The following is an 18,841-nucleotide window of genomic DNA, read 5'->3' as shown; positions in this document are numbered from 1 at the left end:
TCCCACCAGGAAAGCGAGTTAAAAAACAGATTTGGAGCATAATCCCTCTGTCGGCCTCTACATGCAAGATGGTTCTCCAGGCAGGACCTGTGCCTGGCTTGTACTGTCATTATTCCCTATTTATTGAGTCTGGCACTTTGCCTTTCTTGAAATGAGTTGAATGTTCCTTTTGTCATTCCCTGAAACAAGTGCACATTTCATTTGCTGTATTATCTACCATGGCAGCACTGTTGTCTGGCTAAAGTAGGGCATCTTGGGATCTAATTTTATACTTCTCAGTACTCAGATGAACACTGTACGTTATGTTCAACATATCTAAATCCATATGGTATAGCATTATGATACAACATCTCTGTTCGAAGTCCCATTATAGTCTCATTATCTGCAGTGATTTCATTTGACTAGTCCCTGTAAAAATGTATTCTTTGAGATATTTGTCCTTTTTTCTGTTTTCCCTTCACACAAAAGAAATCTATCACATTATTTTAAGGTCATACCATGTCACGCCATATTACATTTCTTCCTGTTATATTCATTTAGAAACAATCTGCTTTTCAGTCCTATTTATTTTAAACCATTCTTCCTGCAGTTTCCTTGCTGCTGCTTATAGGCATTCTTGAAAGCACAAACTCCATTAAAAATACTTTTGCAATATCTTCTTCATTTCCTGAAATCCACAAAGTCCACTCTAGCTTTTGAAGTGATATCCAGTGACTGAAGTGTACTAAGCACTCATGCAACTGCTCTCTATCAACCTGGAAATTGTTGCCTTTACAAAATAACCACTGGTGCAGGATACTAGAGCATGAGCCTCAGTATTGGCAGTTTCTATAAATTTTACCTTGGGTCTTGCTTACCTTTGACATGATGTAATGAAATTTTGATGCATGAAAATGGTAATTGTATTTATTTCCCCCGATATGTGAAACAAGTCCCCAGCAAGTGGAAGGTAGTATACCATGATTTTTTCTCATACAAGGCTAACTGTGCTAGTACTCTATTAGTTTGCACCGATGGGAGAATTAAGAAATGTGAACGGCTTAAGAACGTTCTTATGTTTTGATGGTACAGTGTAATTAGCATTAGCTAAACAAGAGTTAAGCACAATGACCTTTTAGGGTTTGAGGAGTCTCACTGTGGAATAGAATGACAGACTAATTTAATTTATCCTTCATCAAAGATAAATATAGAAAAGAAACAAATGCCAACAGTGAATAGTAACAATAATATAAACTGCAGAGTAACAGATGAGCCTGGCTTCAAGCTGACACTTCCCACTAAGACACACGCTATGTCAAACCAAAGCTGTTGGGCTGGCACAAAATGTAGACAGCCATAGATACTGATGCATTTCAAGGATGATGAATACTGTCATGTAAATACTCCTTCAGTGGAACTTCTTTAACACTAAAAGCAGCAAGGAAAATGTCAGATTAAAAAAAAACCCACCTCTCTCACACCCATGCAGCATAGAATGGAACAAATGTAGCGCCAGACTTAACTATTATGACAGAAAGAAACTAAACAAAACCCACATGAAAACATATCTGTACCTTTCAGGGAAGCATCTGATGAAACTGTGATAGAAGATATGAGATGACATGAAATGAGTGAGGGCTGTGAGTTAGCTACAGCAAAAAGCATGACATCAGACACAAAAAACTGGAAAAAAAAAGAGAAAGTGGTCTCTAGAACTGCAATATTTTAAAAATAAAGCGTAAAAAAAGTTCACTACATTTTTTGTGCCATATTGTTGGCAGTTGGAGAGAAACCTGTATCTGCTCTCTAGTTGAAGTCAAAGTCAATATAAGCCAGTTCTGTGTTTGGCTTTTCCCTTTTACTTAAGCCTGGGCTCTTGGGAACAGGACTACTCTGAAGCACCTGTATAACTTATAATGCCTAATAAAAGGCAGTAGAGGAAGAACTTTTTTGCTCTTAGTAATTGAGGGTCTTCAGGTCTTCATGTAGGAGGGAAAACAAAAAGATATCATCTGTTTCATTTAAATAAATGGGTATTCCAGAAATGACTAGAGCTGGCTGAAAATATTTTGCTATTTTTTGTGGGGAAGGGTGGAAAATAAAGTTGGAAAAATGTGTTGCAGAAATTTGTCAACTTTCCATTAAAAAAAAAAGGAAGAATGCACCTAATTTATTACATGCTTATTTTACCTTTGAATTTTTGGATTATTAATATTCTCCTTAATTACCACTGTGTCTCATGAGAGCTGCAGTTCAATTGGTTTATGACAAAATTCTTGCGCTGGTCTTGACTTTGTGATTGGATTGTTTCTCTGTCATCCCTGAGTGATCTGGGTTTCTCTGCCACAGTAAAATTTGGATAAATTTTGGATAAAAGTCTGGGTGAGCTATAAAAGTCTGAGAAAATATAACTTACTTAAAACATAACTTTTAGAAGACACAGTAGGGACCTTGGTGGCCACAGTGGAACACCAAACAGAATGGTTTGAATCAAAACTTCATCCCAAAGTGAAATTATATTTATTATGCTACAGCTCAAACAAGATGTTACACATTTCCAAACCCCTTCCTTATTTTCCATTTTCATTAATAAAAGGTTAATATCTTGATCTTCAATATCTTGCTAATTTGAGTTGCTGAGAAGCATTTTAACATATTATGATATTAAATACATAATATCATAATCTCTAGTGGGATGAAAATCCCAGTTTTTACCAGTTGCTAATGGCCTCTGGAGGGATTCAGCCTGATGAGGTTTGTGATGTCAAACAGCTGTAGATGAAAATACGAGAAACAGTTGACAATAATTAAATAATACAAATGTAAAACTACAAATCTGAGACAAGTACATAATTGCCATGGTATTATTTCATATGATTTTTTTATGTGATATTAAATACCGTTAAGTTTTCATATTCTTAGCAAAGTCGAAATAGGAACATACTAATCTGCAGATTTCAGAAAGTAAAGAAATAAAACAACACAATATTTAGTAAGCATGAACAATTCCGAAGCTTTTCTTTTTTTTTTAATGTGAAATTGATTAACTGAAATGAAGGCAATTTATTGAGTTCACCCAGCAATTTAAGGTGAACAATTCACAGAAATTATACAATTGTAACTCCTTTTCTTTTGTATGAATTATCTTAGAGCAAGCTGTGGAATTTCCGAGTGTACCTGTAATTAAACATATTTGAACAATTCTAAATCTGCAGTTTATTTGCAAAAGCTCTATATACAAATTCAATATTCAAAATTCAAGCTGCTTGATTAGGTCAGTAGGCACATAATAAGTTTCTATCTCAGAAGCTTGATTATTCATATCAAAAATCTGATATGAATCATTCAGAATTTGCTTTTTGCAAATACTCTTCAATAATATGCTCAAAATTCATCAAACATTATTGTTAGTACCTCTATTCAGCAGAATAGTTACAGAAAGCAAACAATACCCAGCTCAAATTACTAAAATATCTATGTACCTTTCCAGTGAAAGGAAACCTGGTTGATAGATGGAATTTAAGACCATAAAAGAAGAAACTATACTTACTCAGCTTTTGAAGGAGGAATGATATTAGCATACCTGCAGTATATGTAAATCCCTTAAATATATATGAGTAACTCATGTTGCTACTCTTACATATTTTTTTCTAACGAAACTCATTGTTTATCTGAATTTTAAATACAAAATGAAAGTATATTTACTTGTGGAGGCTGGATTTATTAGATTTATCTAAATTTTTTTGATCCTTAATTTGGAAGATACATTTCTCAGCTGCTAAGCTATACATTAATATGGGAAGCTGCTTACCTAAGCTTTTTTTCAGTGCTACAGAAAATACTGACAAAACAATTAAACCCTTGCTTCAATGGGAGTTGCAGTGCATACAAGTAATAAATATATGGAGCTTATTCTCTTATATCTTCAATGTCTGAGTTTCTTTCCTTTTACTGGCAGGCTTATAGAACTACAAAAACCATGAAAACTCAATGCTAACTCAAAAGTGCAACCTGTTACTTTAATATCTTTGTACTGTGTATCAAGGCATTGCTTACATTAGATAATGAAATGGAGATGGGGCAGAAAACACACCTCTGAAAGACTTTCTACACAAAAGGATGAACACGTAGTTCTTTGCACAAAGCATTAGAAAATACTGTGATATTTTATTATTAAAAATGCTGCTGAAAAGTTTATACATATGTGTCCAGCCATATATATCTTCTATCATTACTTAAGGCGAAAAACAAAAAAATTGCAAACCAATAACAGAAGAAACCATTAAACCCTGTGTGCCTCTTAAGGTCAAGAATATAAGCCCGGGAAAGTACTTTTGTTTTTCTTTTACAGTTTGCAAAGTATATTTTGATATAATTATTATAGAATTCTATGAAGACCCTATAAATCTGTTCCCTCTATAAATCATACATCAGTCCAGATGTATCAAATTATTAAATCAACTTGATTGCAATTACTTTTAAAAGCTAAAATCATCCACTTACAGGAACTTCTTTTTTTACCCAAATGTCACAAGCCTGACACAGTACTGTACATATTGCTAGCAGAAGACAATTGGAAGTACTAAACAAATACTGTAATTCACATTACAAACATACCCAACTGATTATGATGCCAAGCATCATTACCTTTTTTTACTTTTTTCTTTTTTTCTTTTTTTTTTTTTTTAACTTTTTTTTTTAAGACTTATGAACTGCTGCATCTCAGCTGAGGCATTACATAGGTGGTGGAAATGGCCTGGTATAGAGTCAGCATTAATCAATATTATGTGATGGATCAGCGAAAAAAACCAAAAAACAGCTTTCCATTTGCTACTAGTTGTACTTCATCACATTCCAGCCTGAGCATCCAGGTCAGGTCTATAACACATTTATTACAGATAAAGGATTGTATTAGCCACCTGTTGCATTTTTAACCATGTCATTAACTTTCCTTTTATTTTTTCCTTCAGAATCAGTTTTACTGTCTGCTACAACAAGGGGTTGTCCAGATGAATAGACCTCAGCGAATCACCTTGTCTTTGATTTTATTTGTAGGGGTGACTATTCCAAGACATTTTATTAGAAAACAAAAAGCATAGAAAACAAGAAGAGGTACAAGGCATCTTGTGTTAGATACTTATGGGACATATGATATTGATGCAGCTTAGTTGTGAATTAATAATAGAAAATACATCTGGGATAATCATGTTCAAGTGCAGACCAATTTGTTCAAATATCTTTGGTTACTATGTCTCAATGATGGAGTAATTTCAAAGACAAAATATAAAGCAATCTTCATCTGCGAGAACTTATTTCTAGATTTTCACATTCAAATCAGCTGTTCGAATCAAACTGTTCAGTTTCTTTGTTTGATAGCTCTGTTTAGCCCCTGATTTCTTAGTGAAGGAAGGGAAGAAGGGAATAAACAGCTAAGAATTTTGCCCTTCCTGAGACTGATGCTTTCTGGGATTTTCAGCTTTATTCAGATGCAGAACACTAAACATCTCTGCTTCTTTCCCCATAATGTTCACTGACTATGGGACTGCTGTGTAATAAATCAGCAAAAAAAAATATTTCTGACTAGTACGCTCTCAAGCACAAAACAGGATACTCGACAGAGAAGCTCTGTACACACTGATCATTTTTGAACACTTTAAAAAACAGCCAGCCAACCAACCCACCATTTCTCCACTTTCAAATTGTGGTTTTATTTCATTTAGCAAAGCTAAGAAGGTGCTTTCTCAGCTGAGATTCTGCTGCAACTGCTGGTGAATATAGAGCTAGTTTTCCTCAGAAAAGGCTGATCAAAACACAGGCTTTCTTTGCTTTTGTCAGGGCACAAAACTCTTCCTAATGTATCACAATAATCAAGAACTACAAACTGGACTCTGAATACATATTATTCATGTTTCTTGGTTCAGTTCAACAAGCTTAAAATAGTAATTATTTTCTTTTGTGTTTTTTTTTTTTTTCTCAATTTTCCAATCCATTGCTGTGTTGCAATTTAACAAAGGCTAACACAAAATTAAATTATAGAAAAAAAAGTTTCAGAAAAGAACAACAACCTCCTATGAATACTTTAACATGCACTAGTGTAACCTGTAAGAGAAAATGCACAGGTCACACAGACAACTGTATCCTCTGCATGACACCATGGCCTCATATAAATGAAACATGTTAGAAAAAAGTCATGTTTTTTGTTTATCACTAGTAATTAAGAAGAAATTCCTCCTTTGGTCTTGGAGGAAACAGAGGTGATATGACTAACGTATATACACATAGGTCACAACCGAATGCACAATCTTTCTAAAAGCTCTTTTCAAACTGAAAACATCAATAAAAGCTGCTTCTTTTTTGTTTGTTTGTTTTTAAACTCACAGCTATGTACATTTTTACAAAGTTTCTTTAAATATAGTTCAGGCTGGCAATTCATCTCTTTGCACAGAACTATACGTATTTTACTGCATAGTCAGTCCTCCTCTTTTTTTTTCATTTTTTTTTTTAATAATAAAATTCTATTTCCCCCATCTGGATTACAGCTTCATATGCTGGGTAAAAGCCCGTGGTGATGTCTTTGTTTTAACAAGGGCCATTCATGGTATGGCACATAAAGAAATTTTTTATTATTTTATTTATTTAAAAACAAAACAAAACAAAACACCTGTACAGTCACTGGCTCTGTGTTCCAGAAGACTCTGCTTTGCTTGTTACACTCAAAACACCATTTTAAGTGACTTCTTCTGGCCTCAAATTTCAATCAAAGTGGCTGAGATCTTAAAGCAGTATTGTAACAGCAATGTACACTTTTCACATTTCACAGGGTTTGTGGCTGATCTTTAACATCAGTGAGTTTCTGTGGGAAGGATCAGTAAGAAAATAATGACTGTCCTTCTCTTTTACTTGTTTTTACTTTAGATTTTGACAAGGTGTTCAATGGATGGTATTATAACTTTTTCCTCTTCTTTTTTTTTTTTTTTTGTTTTTTTTTTGTTTATTTGTTTTTCTTTCTTCCAAGTGGCTTGTGAGGGTAGAGGGGGAAGGGCTGAGCTATACCCTAGTGGTCGAATGTCCATGGGGCAAATTTGTACTGTTTTGTCCTCCACTGAAGGTGTTGAAAGTATGCAAAGGCTGCATTCCTGTTAATGTATTTGGAATCATGGTTATGGTGTTGGGTGTCATTAGCGGGATGTCATCTGGGGACCTTCTCAAAGTGAGCGTGTAGTCAGGTGGACAGGTTAGTCTCAGTGTGTCATGGGCCTGCAGCGATTCACACTCATGGTCATGTTCTAGCTGTTTCATCTGCAATGACATAATTTCTTCATTTTGTATGTGTGCTATATCGTTGGTTGTGTTCCTCTGGGGGCTAGGGCGCCTGTGAGTCTCGTGACGTCGCTTGTCCTTCTTGTAATATAATGCAGCAAAAGCTAAAATATTGAGGAACAGCAAGGATGCCCCCACAGCAATGGTGACACTCAGCTCTGTGGAATAATCTCGCTTGTTTTCTATCAGAACTGTTGTATCCTCCGGAGATGTTTTATGAGTGTCTTTTGAATGTTTGGGATTGTTGGCAGGTGTCATTGCTGGGCGTTTGGTGGCTGGCCACAATTTACCAGGAGAGCGTCGTGTCACATAAGGAAACGATGTCATGTCAGGAGGAGGAACTTTAGTTGTTGTGGAAACATACTGAAATATTTCGTTCAGATTGTGAAGGTGCGGTACGAGCTCCAACCAGAAAGCGACTTTTGTGGCTCGGTAGTGATCACGAACTCGGGGTTTCAGGCCAATATGCAGATAAAGCTGGTCTTTAGGATTGTATTTGGACCAGGCTACTTCTTCAAAGCGGTTGGGTTTTGTGTGGATGAACTTTGTGTCCTGTGGAACAGGCTGGTTTGGATCTCTACAAAAACAAAAACAGGCAATATTGTAGTCATTAAAAAAACAAAAACAAAAGCAAAACCCAAACGTCTTTCCATCCTTTAGTTAATGGTTCATCTGATAATTGACATAACCTAAAAATGCAAGCTAAATAACCCCCCCTAAACAACAGGTATTTATAAATAAACAAAAGAAAAATTACTTACTGTACAGTGTGTCTCAGATCCTATAATACTTTTTTAAATGAAAATGGAGAAAGGGTTGTTTTTCAGCTCCTGAAAACTCATCTGAAGTTCTGTGATTCAGTATCATACACCAAAGCTGTCACAGAGAGGTACTAACTACCTTTCCTTATAGTAAAGGTGTAGGTTCAGCTCTTCTAAAGGTTTAACATTAAGTTTCTCGTTTAAAGTACCACTACTTCCACTGCTGTAAGTAGTAAATATGAGCATCTAATCTCTATGGCAATTATGGAAGTCCATGTGACCATAAGAATTTATACTAGATGTGTATATTAATAAAAAACTTTAAAACATGAAGCAGCAATGCTAAATACATGTAAACTGGGAACTATTTCTCTTAGCGTTGCTTTAATGAACTATTAGTCCCCCTTCATTCAAATATCTACTTTAGGGAGAAGTCTTTGAAGTATTTGTATGTTGCAAATCTTCTATTCATTTGCATTAGGAGATTACTATTAGCAAGTTCCATGTGCTTATTGCTATTAAATAACTATGTATAATGGCTGTAGGACAGTAAGTCTTAATTCTGTCCCAGTTTGTAGTTTGTCCCAGAAATATATTAGCTGACATAACAAGTTTTAAAATAGTTAAGTTATAGTAGTAGTAGAGATCAGAGTATAATACTAATCAGAGATAATTTCAGAATTGGTAACCCAAATATTTAACTGAACTTATGTTTTTCCCATCTATTCTTTTTTCTTTTCGCCTTATAGTTTAATAATAAACAAAAACCAATGCCAAAAAAAAAAAAAAAAAAAAAAAGCATTTAAATGTGGTTAATGTCTGTAAACTTTACATAAATATGCCTTCCTCTTGGCATGAAAAAATGCAGAACTTTAAAACTGCTAATACTGAATTTAATATTCTGTTGTGTATTAGTTTGAATCTCCTTTTGCAGCAAAAAGTATTTTCTGGGATTTTATGATATATTATATTGAGAGTACATGATTTATTTTCTGTGCATCACTCTGAGAACTTTCCATTATCCTTTCCATTCCCATATGCATCGATTTATTTCCTGTGAAAATGATTCTAATATTTTCCTTTTTTTTTTCAACATACTCTTATGTATGTTACGGGAATAACAAGATCCACTGCTACAGATTTTGAAGCCTCTTAGGTTTTTTGGTTTTCCATTTTCAAAAGCTCATGAACAAGATTGCCTACTTAAGCATTCCTTTGCTGTTCATAAAGAGCTATTCCTTAGTTCTTAACCCAGACTGGTAATTTGACTTTAATAATCTTGTAATTCCTGTATTCATCTATCTACATGAAAAAAATTATCTTATCTTAAGTGAAAGGAAGAATTCTTTTTCTATATAATTTTCATACTTAGGTTTACTTCCATTTGTGGTTTTAGGTGTTTGGGGGTGGTTTGGTGTGGGTTTTTTATATTGTATTGTATCAAATCTTTTCCCTCTCAACAAGATATAAACTAGGGGTTCTAGAACTGTGGCTATTTATCTATCATCTATCTATCTATCTATCTATCTATCTATCTATCTATCTATCTATCTATCTATCTATCTATCATCTATCTATCTATCTATCTATCTATCTATCTATCTATCTATCTATCTATTTTTAATTTTCTGTAATGATAGCCAGATTGTGTTAATTCTGAACAAAAAGATAATTGCTAAGCAATTGTTCATCCTAATTGAAGCTAGAGGAGTAATGCCCACTTCCAAGCAGTAAAACAGAAGATGTATGCTGCTACTTTGAGGGATTCTAACACACATTCAAGAAGGAAATAAAAGTATGTCTTTTAGTTCTTAAAGAACAGCCTGAAAGATTTGGCAGATCCAGAGAAGATATTGGCCCATTTCAATATATCTACTCTTAGTAGTTTGAGGTTCTTCACATGAATTCCAAATCAAATTAAAAATCAGCAAGATTATCAAAATGCAAAACTTGTCTGAAACTCAAAATCCTTCAAGAGTTACAGCACAAAACCCATCTTGTGTTGTCCCCACTTGCTGTTCTGACTTGCAGCACAAAAGACACTGGGAAGGGTCCTACAGAAAGCATAAATTGAGCTAGCTCATGTAAACAAGTTGTACTTGATGTGCAGCACAGGAGATGAAAAAGCTGAGCGCTGATTTCAATGAGCCAAGTGGGACATGCACTTTTTTTTTTATTCTTTCTTTTTTTAATGGCCCTATAAAAATCACAGCAGAAGATGATTTTAGGAACTAAATATTTTTTTTTAAATTAGCATTCTCTACCCCTACAAACAGCCTACAGAACAAGTAAATATCAACCTCCCTTGTCTTTCCCTCTTTTCCATTCTCTACCTCTGTCTTTTCAACTTTATCTATCAGGAATAGCCAGTTATGCTGCCACCTCCACCAAACAACAAGAGAGAAAATTACATTACATGAGACTAGTCTTGTATTTCAGGATTTGTTTACACGGCTTAATGTGGGCATAAAGCCGTCCATTGAAACTAGGAAAATAAAAAAAAAATCAGCCATATAGACAAGTAATTTTTTGGCTGAGAGTATCAGAACTTTACCATTGGCATAAGCTCTAGGGTTGATCACTTAACTGAATAAGTGGTCTGAACATTCTCTCTCAATTTGGAGGATAGGCATCTAAATAGTGGGGGGTTTGTTTTTCATAGGAAAATGGAATAATTAAGTCCAGTCCTGAATAGAGGCTCTAATAATGCATGCATCTTGGTTTTACAGACTAATGATAATTTACTAAGAATATTCAGTGGATATACTTAAGAGGACTTTTGTTTTCCTACACCGTTCTCCTACGTACACTGAAGACAATTCATAAAATCATAAATTTACAACTTACTACATTTTAAGTCTTTTTCTTAGGTAGTTGGGCAGCTTCTCTTATTATGAACACTTTTTCAGTATTACAGGTAGGCATAAAGCGTAGATGTGCATAAAATAATTTCTCCTATCAAATCAGCTGTTTGACAAAACTTTTGGTCTGTTAATTTAACTTCAAATTGTTTTTTTGCATTTTTTAGCATTTCACATCACCTTTGTGTTTCTGGGTATTCTTGAGGCTCAAGTGTGTAATCACAGAACAAAAGGCTGCTAAGAAACCTTCCTTTAAAAACCCACTGTGATTGTGGTAATAAAAATATAATCTGAATAATAAATTTTCAGTTCTGTACTTCTTCCAGTAATGGCTCTCATAGGGACTAGATAACTTGTTTCCCAATCCTACTGGTTGGCAGGGAGGCTTTTTTTTTTTTTTCCTCCTTATAGTACTGAAACAAAATTGATGATTATTGCTGCTCATTTCACTCTGATTATTTTTCACCACCTTTAGAATTCAATTTAAACAGCTTCTCCACCAAAAAATGCCCCCATCATGAAATGCCTGAACTTGCCTCCCATATGTTAGAAGACCATATGGTGGTCTTTCTTGTCTTAGCTAAGGTTTTTTTTTTTTTTATTAATCTGCAGAATCATCTGATTTTACCTATCACTTTTTCCCCCACTTTCAGTCTTCACTGATTTTGCTCAATTTAACATGTTGCTGTTTATTGTCATTCAATTCACTCCTCATGGGCTACAAATGTACATCCAAAGCATTGATTATTTTTTTTTTCCTCAGGTGATATAAAGTACGTGCATCTGCAATGGATGCTGACTGAAGAGCAACAGACATTGCTGTTCACAAGATGAATTAGTAGCTGACCTGCAGGGGAACTGAGTATTTCCTATCTGGTGATAATGGCATGGGAAGAATGATGTTAAGAAGTTTTCTCTTATCCTGAATTCCATATAACATATTGAAATCCCATTTATCTTTTAACTACTTCTACAACAGCATTAACTGTCACTCAAGGCAATGGAACTGTTATATTAACACACTTACACTTAAAGTGTTTTATTCTTTTGCGTAATTCTCTAACATCGTTGGAGAGCAAAATGTCTTAACAGCTACATACTGAGTCTGTCCCTGGGATACTGAAAGGCCCCTTGATCATTTCTTTTCTTTCAGCAGTCCTCTTTTCTCCATATGGGGACAAAAAAAAAAGGGGGGGGGGGGGGGGGGGGGGGGAAGTGTGGTATTTCTTCATGCTTCCACTGATTTTTCATGTTATTACAATATTAATAATGGTACAGCCATTCCTACCTGAAGCAATGGTACAAAACAATATTTTCCCTTTCAGCCTTTCTTCACTTATCACCAGATCCCACTGTTGCCACACTCCCGGTCAGCTATTTTAACTACTAAGGAAAGCAAACCATAAGTACACTGTTTTGTTTGACTAACACAGATTGGCCTTTGGAGACAGTTATTTCTTCAGACAAAAACATCAAAAAGAAATGCAACAGCCTTATAAAGGAGTTCAAAGAGAACAGAAAATACTTTTTAATCTTTGTGAGTTTAATTGTGTCTTCCATTAGAGAGCCAAACCAAATTCTAAACACAGACATCCCTAATAACTCAGGGTTTTTGCTTCAGAATCAACAGTAATAAAATAATTTGGGCGTATTTGTCTGGATTACAAAGAAAACAAGGATATATCCTTTAAGCCTTTATATTTCCCATCACTAACCTAGGTAGAGCTGGCTGAATAGGACCAAAAATAGAGTACTGTAACTCCTTAAAAGAGGGTAATTTTTTGAAACTCAATAGATTCCTCTAATGGGAGCATGGCTTTCTATCTACTCCCTGAAACTTCAAATCCTTCTTCATAACAGTAGCTGGCAGAGTGTCTATCAAGGACTGGCGCATGTCCCCTCATATCATTCACTCTTCTCCTGCTGATGTATCTGTGAAGGATGTAATGTGGCCCTAACTAACAGAATATTTGAGCATATAAAATTACCGTTACAGTTAGGATAGTACTACTGGCAGCAGACTGAAGCTTTAAGTGCACCTCTTAATGAAGCGTTCACATACAGTTTTGCACACAGTGAAATCAATAGCTGAATTTTCATGTCATTTTTGTATTGCAAATGTAGTTCCTCATACCTACTCCATAACAAATTGCTTTTCTATTTTTGAGGCATGTTGGAAATATAGTTTTGAAAAGGTCAAAATGACTGAACAAAGGAAGGAAAGGAAGGAAAGGAAGGAAAGGAAGGAAAGAAGGAAGGAAAGGAAGAAGTCATAGCAAGGTAGAAAATGGAGGATTAGTAAAATGCAGCTTCCACATATTCATTTCAAGCACGATCCATTTGCCTGTAAACACTCTGTCACCTCCTATTTGCTAGCTTCAGTAACTGACTTCAAAGTAAAACACAATAAAAGCACTGTGCCTTGGGCTGTGCCTTTGACACCCAGTGACTTTACAAGACTGACCTGCCCTCCAGGCCCAGCCTTGGCAGTAGGCCCATTAAACAATGTGGGGTTTTCAGCAGCAGGTGGCATGTCAGTTGAAAGCCCAGCACAGTCCATCAGAATGCACCACCTGAGCGGTAATTATACAGTAAGTATCTGGATGCAATCTCTATAGGAGAGTCATCAAGACTGGAAAAGTCTCAAAGACATTAAAATTAAATAAATAAATCTGAGGTTTTAACGTTCAAAGCTCACCTACAGGGAAATGTGGAATAATGAAATCTTACATTTAACAGATTTTTCATATGTGTTGCCATGGGTACAAACACAAAGCAAGCCAAGTTCTGTCAGAATAAGGATGGGAAATGATTAATTTAAGAAAAGGTGGGGAAAAAAACCCAAAACAAAGCTCCCAACAACAGTCTTGAACCATACCAATCTTTCTGAGCGTTGGAGGACATGAGCGGGCATATGGATTTCAGATTGCATGTGGGAGAGTAGAAAGGAGAATGGTTACCCCAGATGTCCCCTGTTGCTCTAGGCTTGAGGTGCTACAACCTTCCCTTTTCTACTGGAGGCATCAGAGGTGTATAGTAAATATAAAATTAAAATATTATTTTCCTCCAAGTATCCTTTTGCACTATCCAGAACAATTCATCATTGCTGCTACAATCAAGAAAAAAACCAGCATGGTAAAGCATCTTGTGTTGCTCTTTTCCTTTCCTTGCACAAACTGAGATTTTACAGCTAGAGGTCATTTTCAAAAACACATCTTTCAGACTGTCTATAAATGGGCAAATTCGTAATAGAAGATAGACCTCACTCCTGTCTTATTAGCAATGGTGAAGCTTCTGAAATGTCTAGGAGCTCTCCCAAAGCACCTGTTGTGCCTTTAGGTGTAGTACAACAATGGCTTCATAACCAGAGAACTGGGTGGTGGCATGTATAGCCTGCTGAAATTAGCTTTCAAGTAGCAACAGCTGGAAAGTGCTTGCAATTACAAGTAATGGTGGCAGCTGGGACTGTGAGAAGCTTCTCTCAGCTTCAGAAAATTGCTTAAATATGACTTCTTATTTTACAGGGAATAGTCATAAAGTAATTGTAAATAATAGTGAGACTGTAGAGATCTTGCATCACCATAATAATTGCACTGATGTAGTTTTCTATGCATATGTGGCACTTCATCTATGAAAAATAAAGACAGACTGATAGTATAATCATCTTTCTCAGTGTGTGGTACAGCCAGCATGTGGATTCTCTGTCCATAAACCAAGCTTTCATCCTGAAGTTTGCCCATCCCAGTACTGATGTCTGTTTGTTGCCAAATACATATCTAAATATTCCACAGTTCATTCACTGTTGTTGCAGTACTGTGAGATTTTGCATGTAAAAGTACCTTTTTTTCTAAAATGCAGTGCAACAAAAGCTTTCTTTTTGCCTTATAAATTGACCTGAAGCATTTGATTGTTTTTTACTTGAATCACGCTTGAGGTTCTTGTTAAGACTGCAAAATCTGTCTTCCTTGAACGTCATTTGGATTCATTAAAGGCTGCAAGAGCTGCTGAAGCCTCTGAGTGTTTCACACTAGATATCTCTGATTTTTTTTTTTCTTATATGGCTGCATACCATTCACTGCAGTGCAGTAAAGCTGCAGTTTCCAGAGCTCAATCTTGCCATTAAAGATTCATTGGAAAGATTTACAGCCCCTTTGTGCCACAAGTATCTTTGTTTTAATTCATACCAAAGACTCAAGGTTAACAAAAAAGCCCTTGCTGCTCAAGTAAAACACTGCAATACTCTTTAAAGGAATGCTATAAGAAGAGGACAGAAATTATTAATAGCACTTGCAGATTAAGCTGCTTTGAGGGTTCTTTCCTTGATGTTTACAACTCTGTTTCAGCAAAAAATTGATATCTTCATTTTGTTTTGTAACCAGAATTAATTTAAGTTTTTAACCTTCTCAAAGCAAAATTTATATCTGAGTCTCTTCTTCATTCCAGTCAAGTACTTATTATTGACATTATAGCCCTCAGAGGGAAAAATCTTTCCAGTGTCTTCCTTTCTGTTCCAATTCCTCCCTGAGTCCCCATCCATGTGAAGGTCGCTAAAAACAAGAACTTCCTTTCTTTTGCAGCAGATAAGTGCTATAGGCCTGACAGTTCCTTCTTCAAGTAGCAGACATGTTGCCTCTGATTTTTCAGTATCTTGGTGAGCTGCCTTTTCTCTGAGGCATGCTTTATCTTAGTAATTGCCCTATTTTTTGAATAAAAAATACAGTGCATTATTATTATTACTGAGCTACTGAAAGAAAATAGTTTGAGGGAACACACCAATTAGAAATCCATTAAATATGAATAAGACCCAGTTACTTTCTGTCTTAGGCAGACAGTGTTATAATACTACTGCAAGATCAGGGTTTGAAGCCACTGCAATAGGATACTGACTATTTTATAAGTAGGCTACCAACAAAAAGGAGTGCTGGGAGTCAAACTTACCCAGTTTTGGCAAAGTTAGTCCAGTACGTCATAACCACTGCGCTGAGCATGACATCATTCTTGGAAAAGTTACAGTTGAACAGCTCCGTGGGGCCAATCATGGGAATCCCAAACACATAAGGGACTTCATCACCATGAGCTGAATCAGCCCAGCTGGGTTTCATTTCACTTTGGCAATGGTGATAAAATGCATAGAAATATGTTGGAGATCCATACTGGGCATGCAGGTCAGCAGTAGCAACAGCAGGAGCAACCCACTGATGGTCTGTAAAAAGAGCAACCAAGGTCTTCCGTCTTGTTTCAGGGTTTTCTTTGTCTGCCCAGTCTGTGTACATGAATTTAATGGTCTCTCGCAATGTATCTTTCCCTTCTGGATAACCATATAGATTGTCCACAAAATTGGAGACAGAAAAGTCAAAATCATTGGGGGAAACACCATCTTCATTGTCTACAATGCCGTCCACAAATTTTAAACCTTCCCCTTGATTCACACCCAGCATTATATCATAGTTAAGGAATTCCCCTTGCTCCATGAGAATCTGAGGGTCATCTGGAATCACATCTCCATCTATCACAGGCCCAAAGGCAATGTGGTACGTGGCTGGAGTGATGGTCTGTTGAATGAGTTCTTTGTAATTCTTATTCCGAAGACATTCAACCAAATCAGTGGTATCCAGCATGTCGCAGCCCACTTTATCTGCCAATATCCGAGTGTACTTGGCAGGCTGATAGTTCACTGCCCAGCTGGACAGGGCTGTTCCACTCTGTATGATTGCCTTTTGGAACAAACCTGCAGGTGTAAATTGTTTAAATGCAAATCCAATTATATATTTTTTTTTTAATTACAAAAAAAATATCAGCTTTCATTAAGCAAAGAAAGCTTTGATTATATAATAAGTAACAGATGCATATACCTAAATTTCAATTCAATTTCCATATATTCTAATCACTCCTCCCTTTTTATTGTATCTCTAATAGGCTACTAATTAAAATTTCTCTTGTTCTTGATGCTCACACACATAAAACATGAAGGTTTCAGGTTATTGTTTCAAGAATGAAACTCGTACTGCAGTTCTCTTGCACCTTTAATGGAAGTTTCCTGGCTTTAGCACAGTGGTGGTCCTGTAAAATTTCTTTAAAGGAGTGGCAGCTACAAGCAATCATATCCTCTTCACCATGTAAATGACTCTCATAAATGCACTCTTCAGTGGTTTAAAGGTCAAATGAAAATTACACACTCTCATTTCCTTCAGAGAAGCCATGCATCATATAATTTGAAAAAATCTGCTCTGCTAAAATCAATTTAATAGGCTTGAGTTCTACTGTGACATAATTTTTTCTTTACCATCTTTTTTTTATTATTATTTGTGTGTGTGTGTGTGTATGTGTGTTAGCACTGCCTATATGTTGAATTAAAATACATTTACATTTCTGGGAAGACATTAAGATGAGATGCAATAGTTCCTTGTGGTTGTTTTATAGGTACTAATATAAAGTGAGATGACAGACCCTGTCTGAAGAGCTACTTTGTCAGGGCACGGAGAAGCAACTGGAGCTTACTGGTGAATCTGCCCCATCTGTTTCTTCCTGGTCAGATCAGTAAAATGGCCTATTTTATACTCAAAATAAAATGCTTGGGTCTCTTCTGTATATGATTTCTACTGTCAAGACAACAACAGCTACAAAAACATTTAGAGACCTTGAAGCATTTAGGGAAAAAACTGGCTGTGGTTGATATACCTTTGTGATGATTACCTACTGTACACACTACAAAATTTTAGTGATGGGATTAGTTAAGTTTTTCATGGTTCCATCTGCTTGGTTTTGGCATGGTTTACTCAACAGTTATTCACTGCACCCTATTTGTATAATTAGACTGAACTGTCAGGCATAATTCTATGTATTTCCAAGTAGGGTGTGTTTACCAGCCACTCTGCTACAACTGCTCACTAGGGCTTAGCATTGTCTCATAGATTTCAGATTATTTTAATGTAATAGAAGTAGCATAGACTTATAAATACAATAGATATTTTGGTCTTGTCTTCTTTTATAAACTGTTTGCAGATTTTGCCTTATCACTGGGAGTACTTCTGGTTCAGTACTGGTGCTGTACATTCTTGGGTTTGTTGGGGTTTTTTGGGGGGGTGAGATCTTGAGGGTAGTTAATCCCACAGTTCAAACACTTACCAAAATCTCAAGAACTCTGCGTGGGATCATACGGTGCTTGTGGGGAGTTAAATAAGTTTTTTAAGAAGGTTAAAATATGTTGTTATTAGATAAGGAAAACATCTCAATATATGTGGGGAGTACAGACAAGAGTGTGTAAAAAATAAAAAAGGTCACTGCCGTTTTCCAATTTCATTTAGGGAAAATTCTTTGGTAGAAGAGCCAGTGGAGACTGTTAATAAAGCTAGAAAAAGTATACTGCCCATAGCATTTGTTGCATGAAATTTCTGCTATAACAGCATTTAATGTTTTCATATAAAAATATTTATGTTAACTAATAAAAATCCAGAGTACGAGCTAGTAGGTATTTTACAAAAATTACAGAGCTCATGTAATTCTAATTCAGCCTGCCTGATACAGCCATTTTTGTTACACTATAATGTTGTTTGTTTTTTTTTTTAAAAAAAAAAAAGTGCTTTGCTCGGAAGATTGTTACCTTCTGAATAGTGAGAGAGCGTCAGGAGACTGACACAGGAAGCTCCTGCCCCAGATCCAAAAATAGTAACTCTTTTTGGGTCTCCTCCAAAAGATCCAATATTTTCTTCAATCCAACGCAAAGCTTGGATTTGGTCAAGCAATCCATAGTTGCCTTTTGCAGCTTGGTCCCCAGTACTTAAAAAGCCTATAAGGTAAAAAAGATAATTTTAGTTCACCAGATACAGAGTTAACTACAGGGTATGCATATATTCAAAACACATCTTCCCCTCTTTTCATCTTCTGGGATTTATTTTTTTTTTTTTTCTTCTCTTTTTTAAA

General features: G+C 35.7%; 1 protein-coding gene across 2 annotated transcripts in view; it reads right to left on the bottom strand.

The window, feature by feature from the left end:
• Positions 1 to 2,476: 2,476 nt before the first annotated feature.
• NLGN4X (neuroligin 4 X-linked) overlaps positions 2,477 to 18,841 on the bottom strand; it is a 188,842-nt gene continuing 172,477 nt past the window's right edge. Inside the window, exons 5-8 of one of the 2 annotated variants that reach the window (XR_005826201.1) lie at positions 18,522 to 18,707; positions 15,860 to 16,649; positions 6,641 to 7,876; positions 2,477 to 2,751 (exon numbers count right to left, since the gene is read on the bottom strand). Coding sequence is in view for 1 of the 2 variants with exons in the window: in XM_040582805.1 (XP_040438739.1) it covers positions 7,027 to 7,876; positions 15,860 to 16,649; positions 18,522 to 18,707 (1,826 nt within the window). In the remaining variant the exon portion in view is untranslated. Of the gene's footprint in view, positions 2,752 to 4,126; positions 7,877 to 15,859; positions 16,650 to 18,521; positions 18,708 to 18,841 lie in introns of those variants that run through there. The other variant, XM_040582805.1, reaches the window with a different exon arrangement.

Source organism: Falco naumanni, chromosome 2 (assembly GCF_017639655.2).
Source record: "Falco naumanni isolate bFalNau1 chromosome 2, bFalNau1.pat, whole genome shotgun sequence".
In the NCBI taxonomy this organism is placed as follows: domain Eukaryota; kingdom Metazoa; phylum Chordata; class Aves; order Falconiformes; family Falconidae; genus Falco; species Falco naumanni.
Note: the sequence above shows the minus strand (reverse complement) of the source record. Positions and strands in the feature narration are given on the sequence as shown.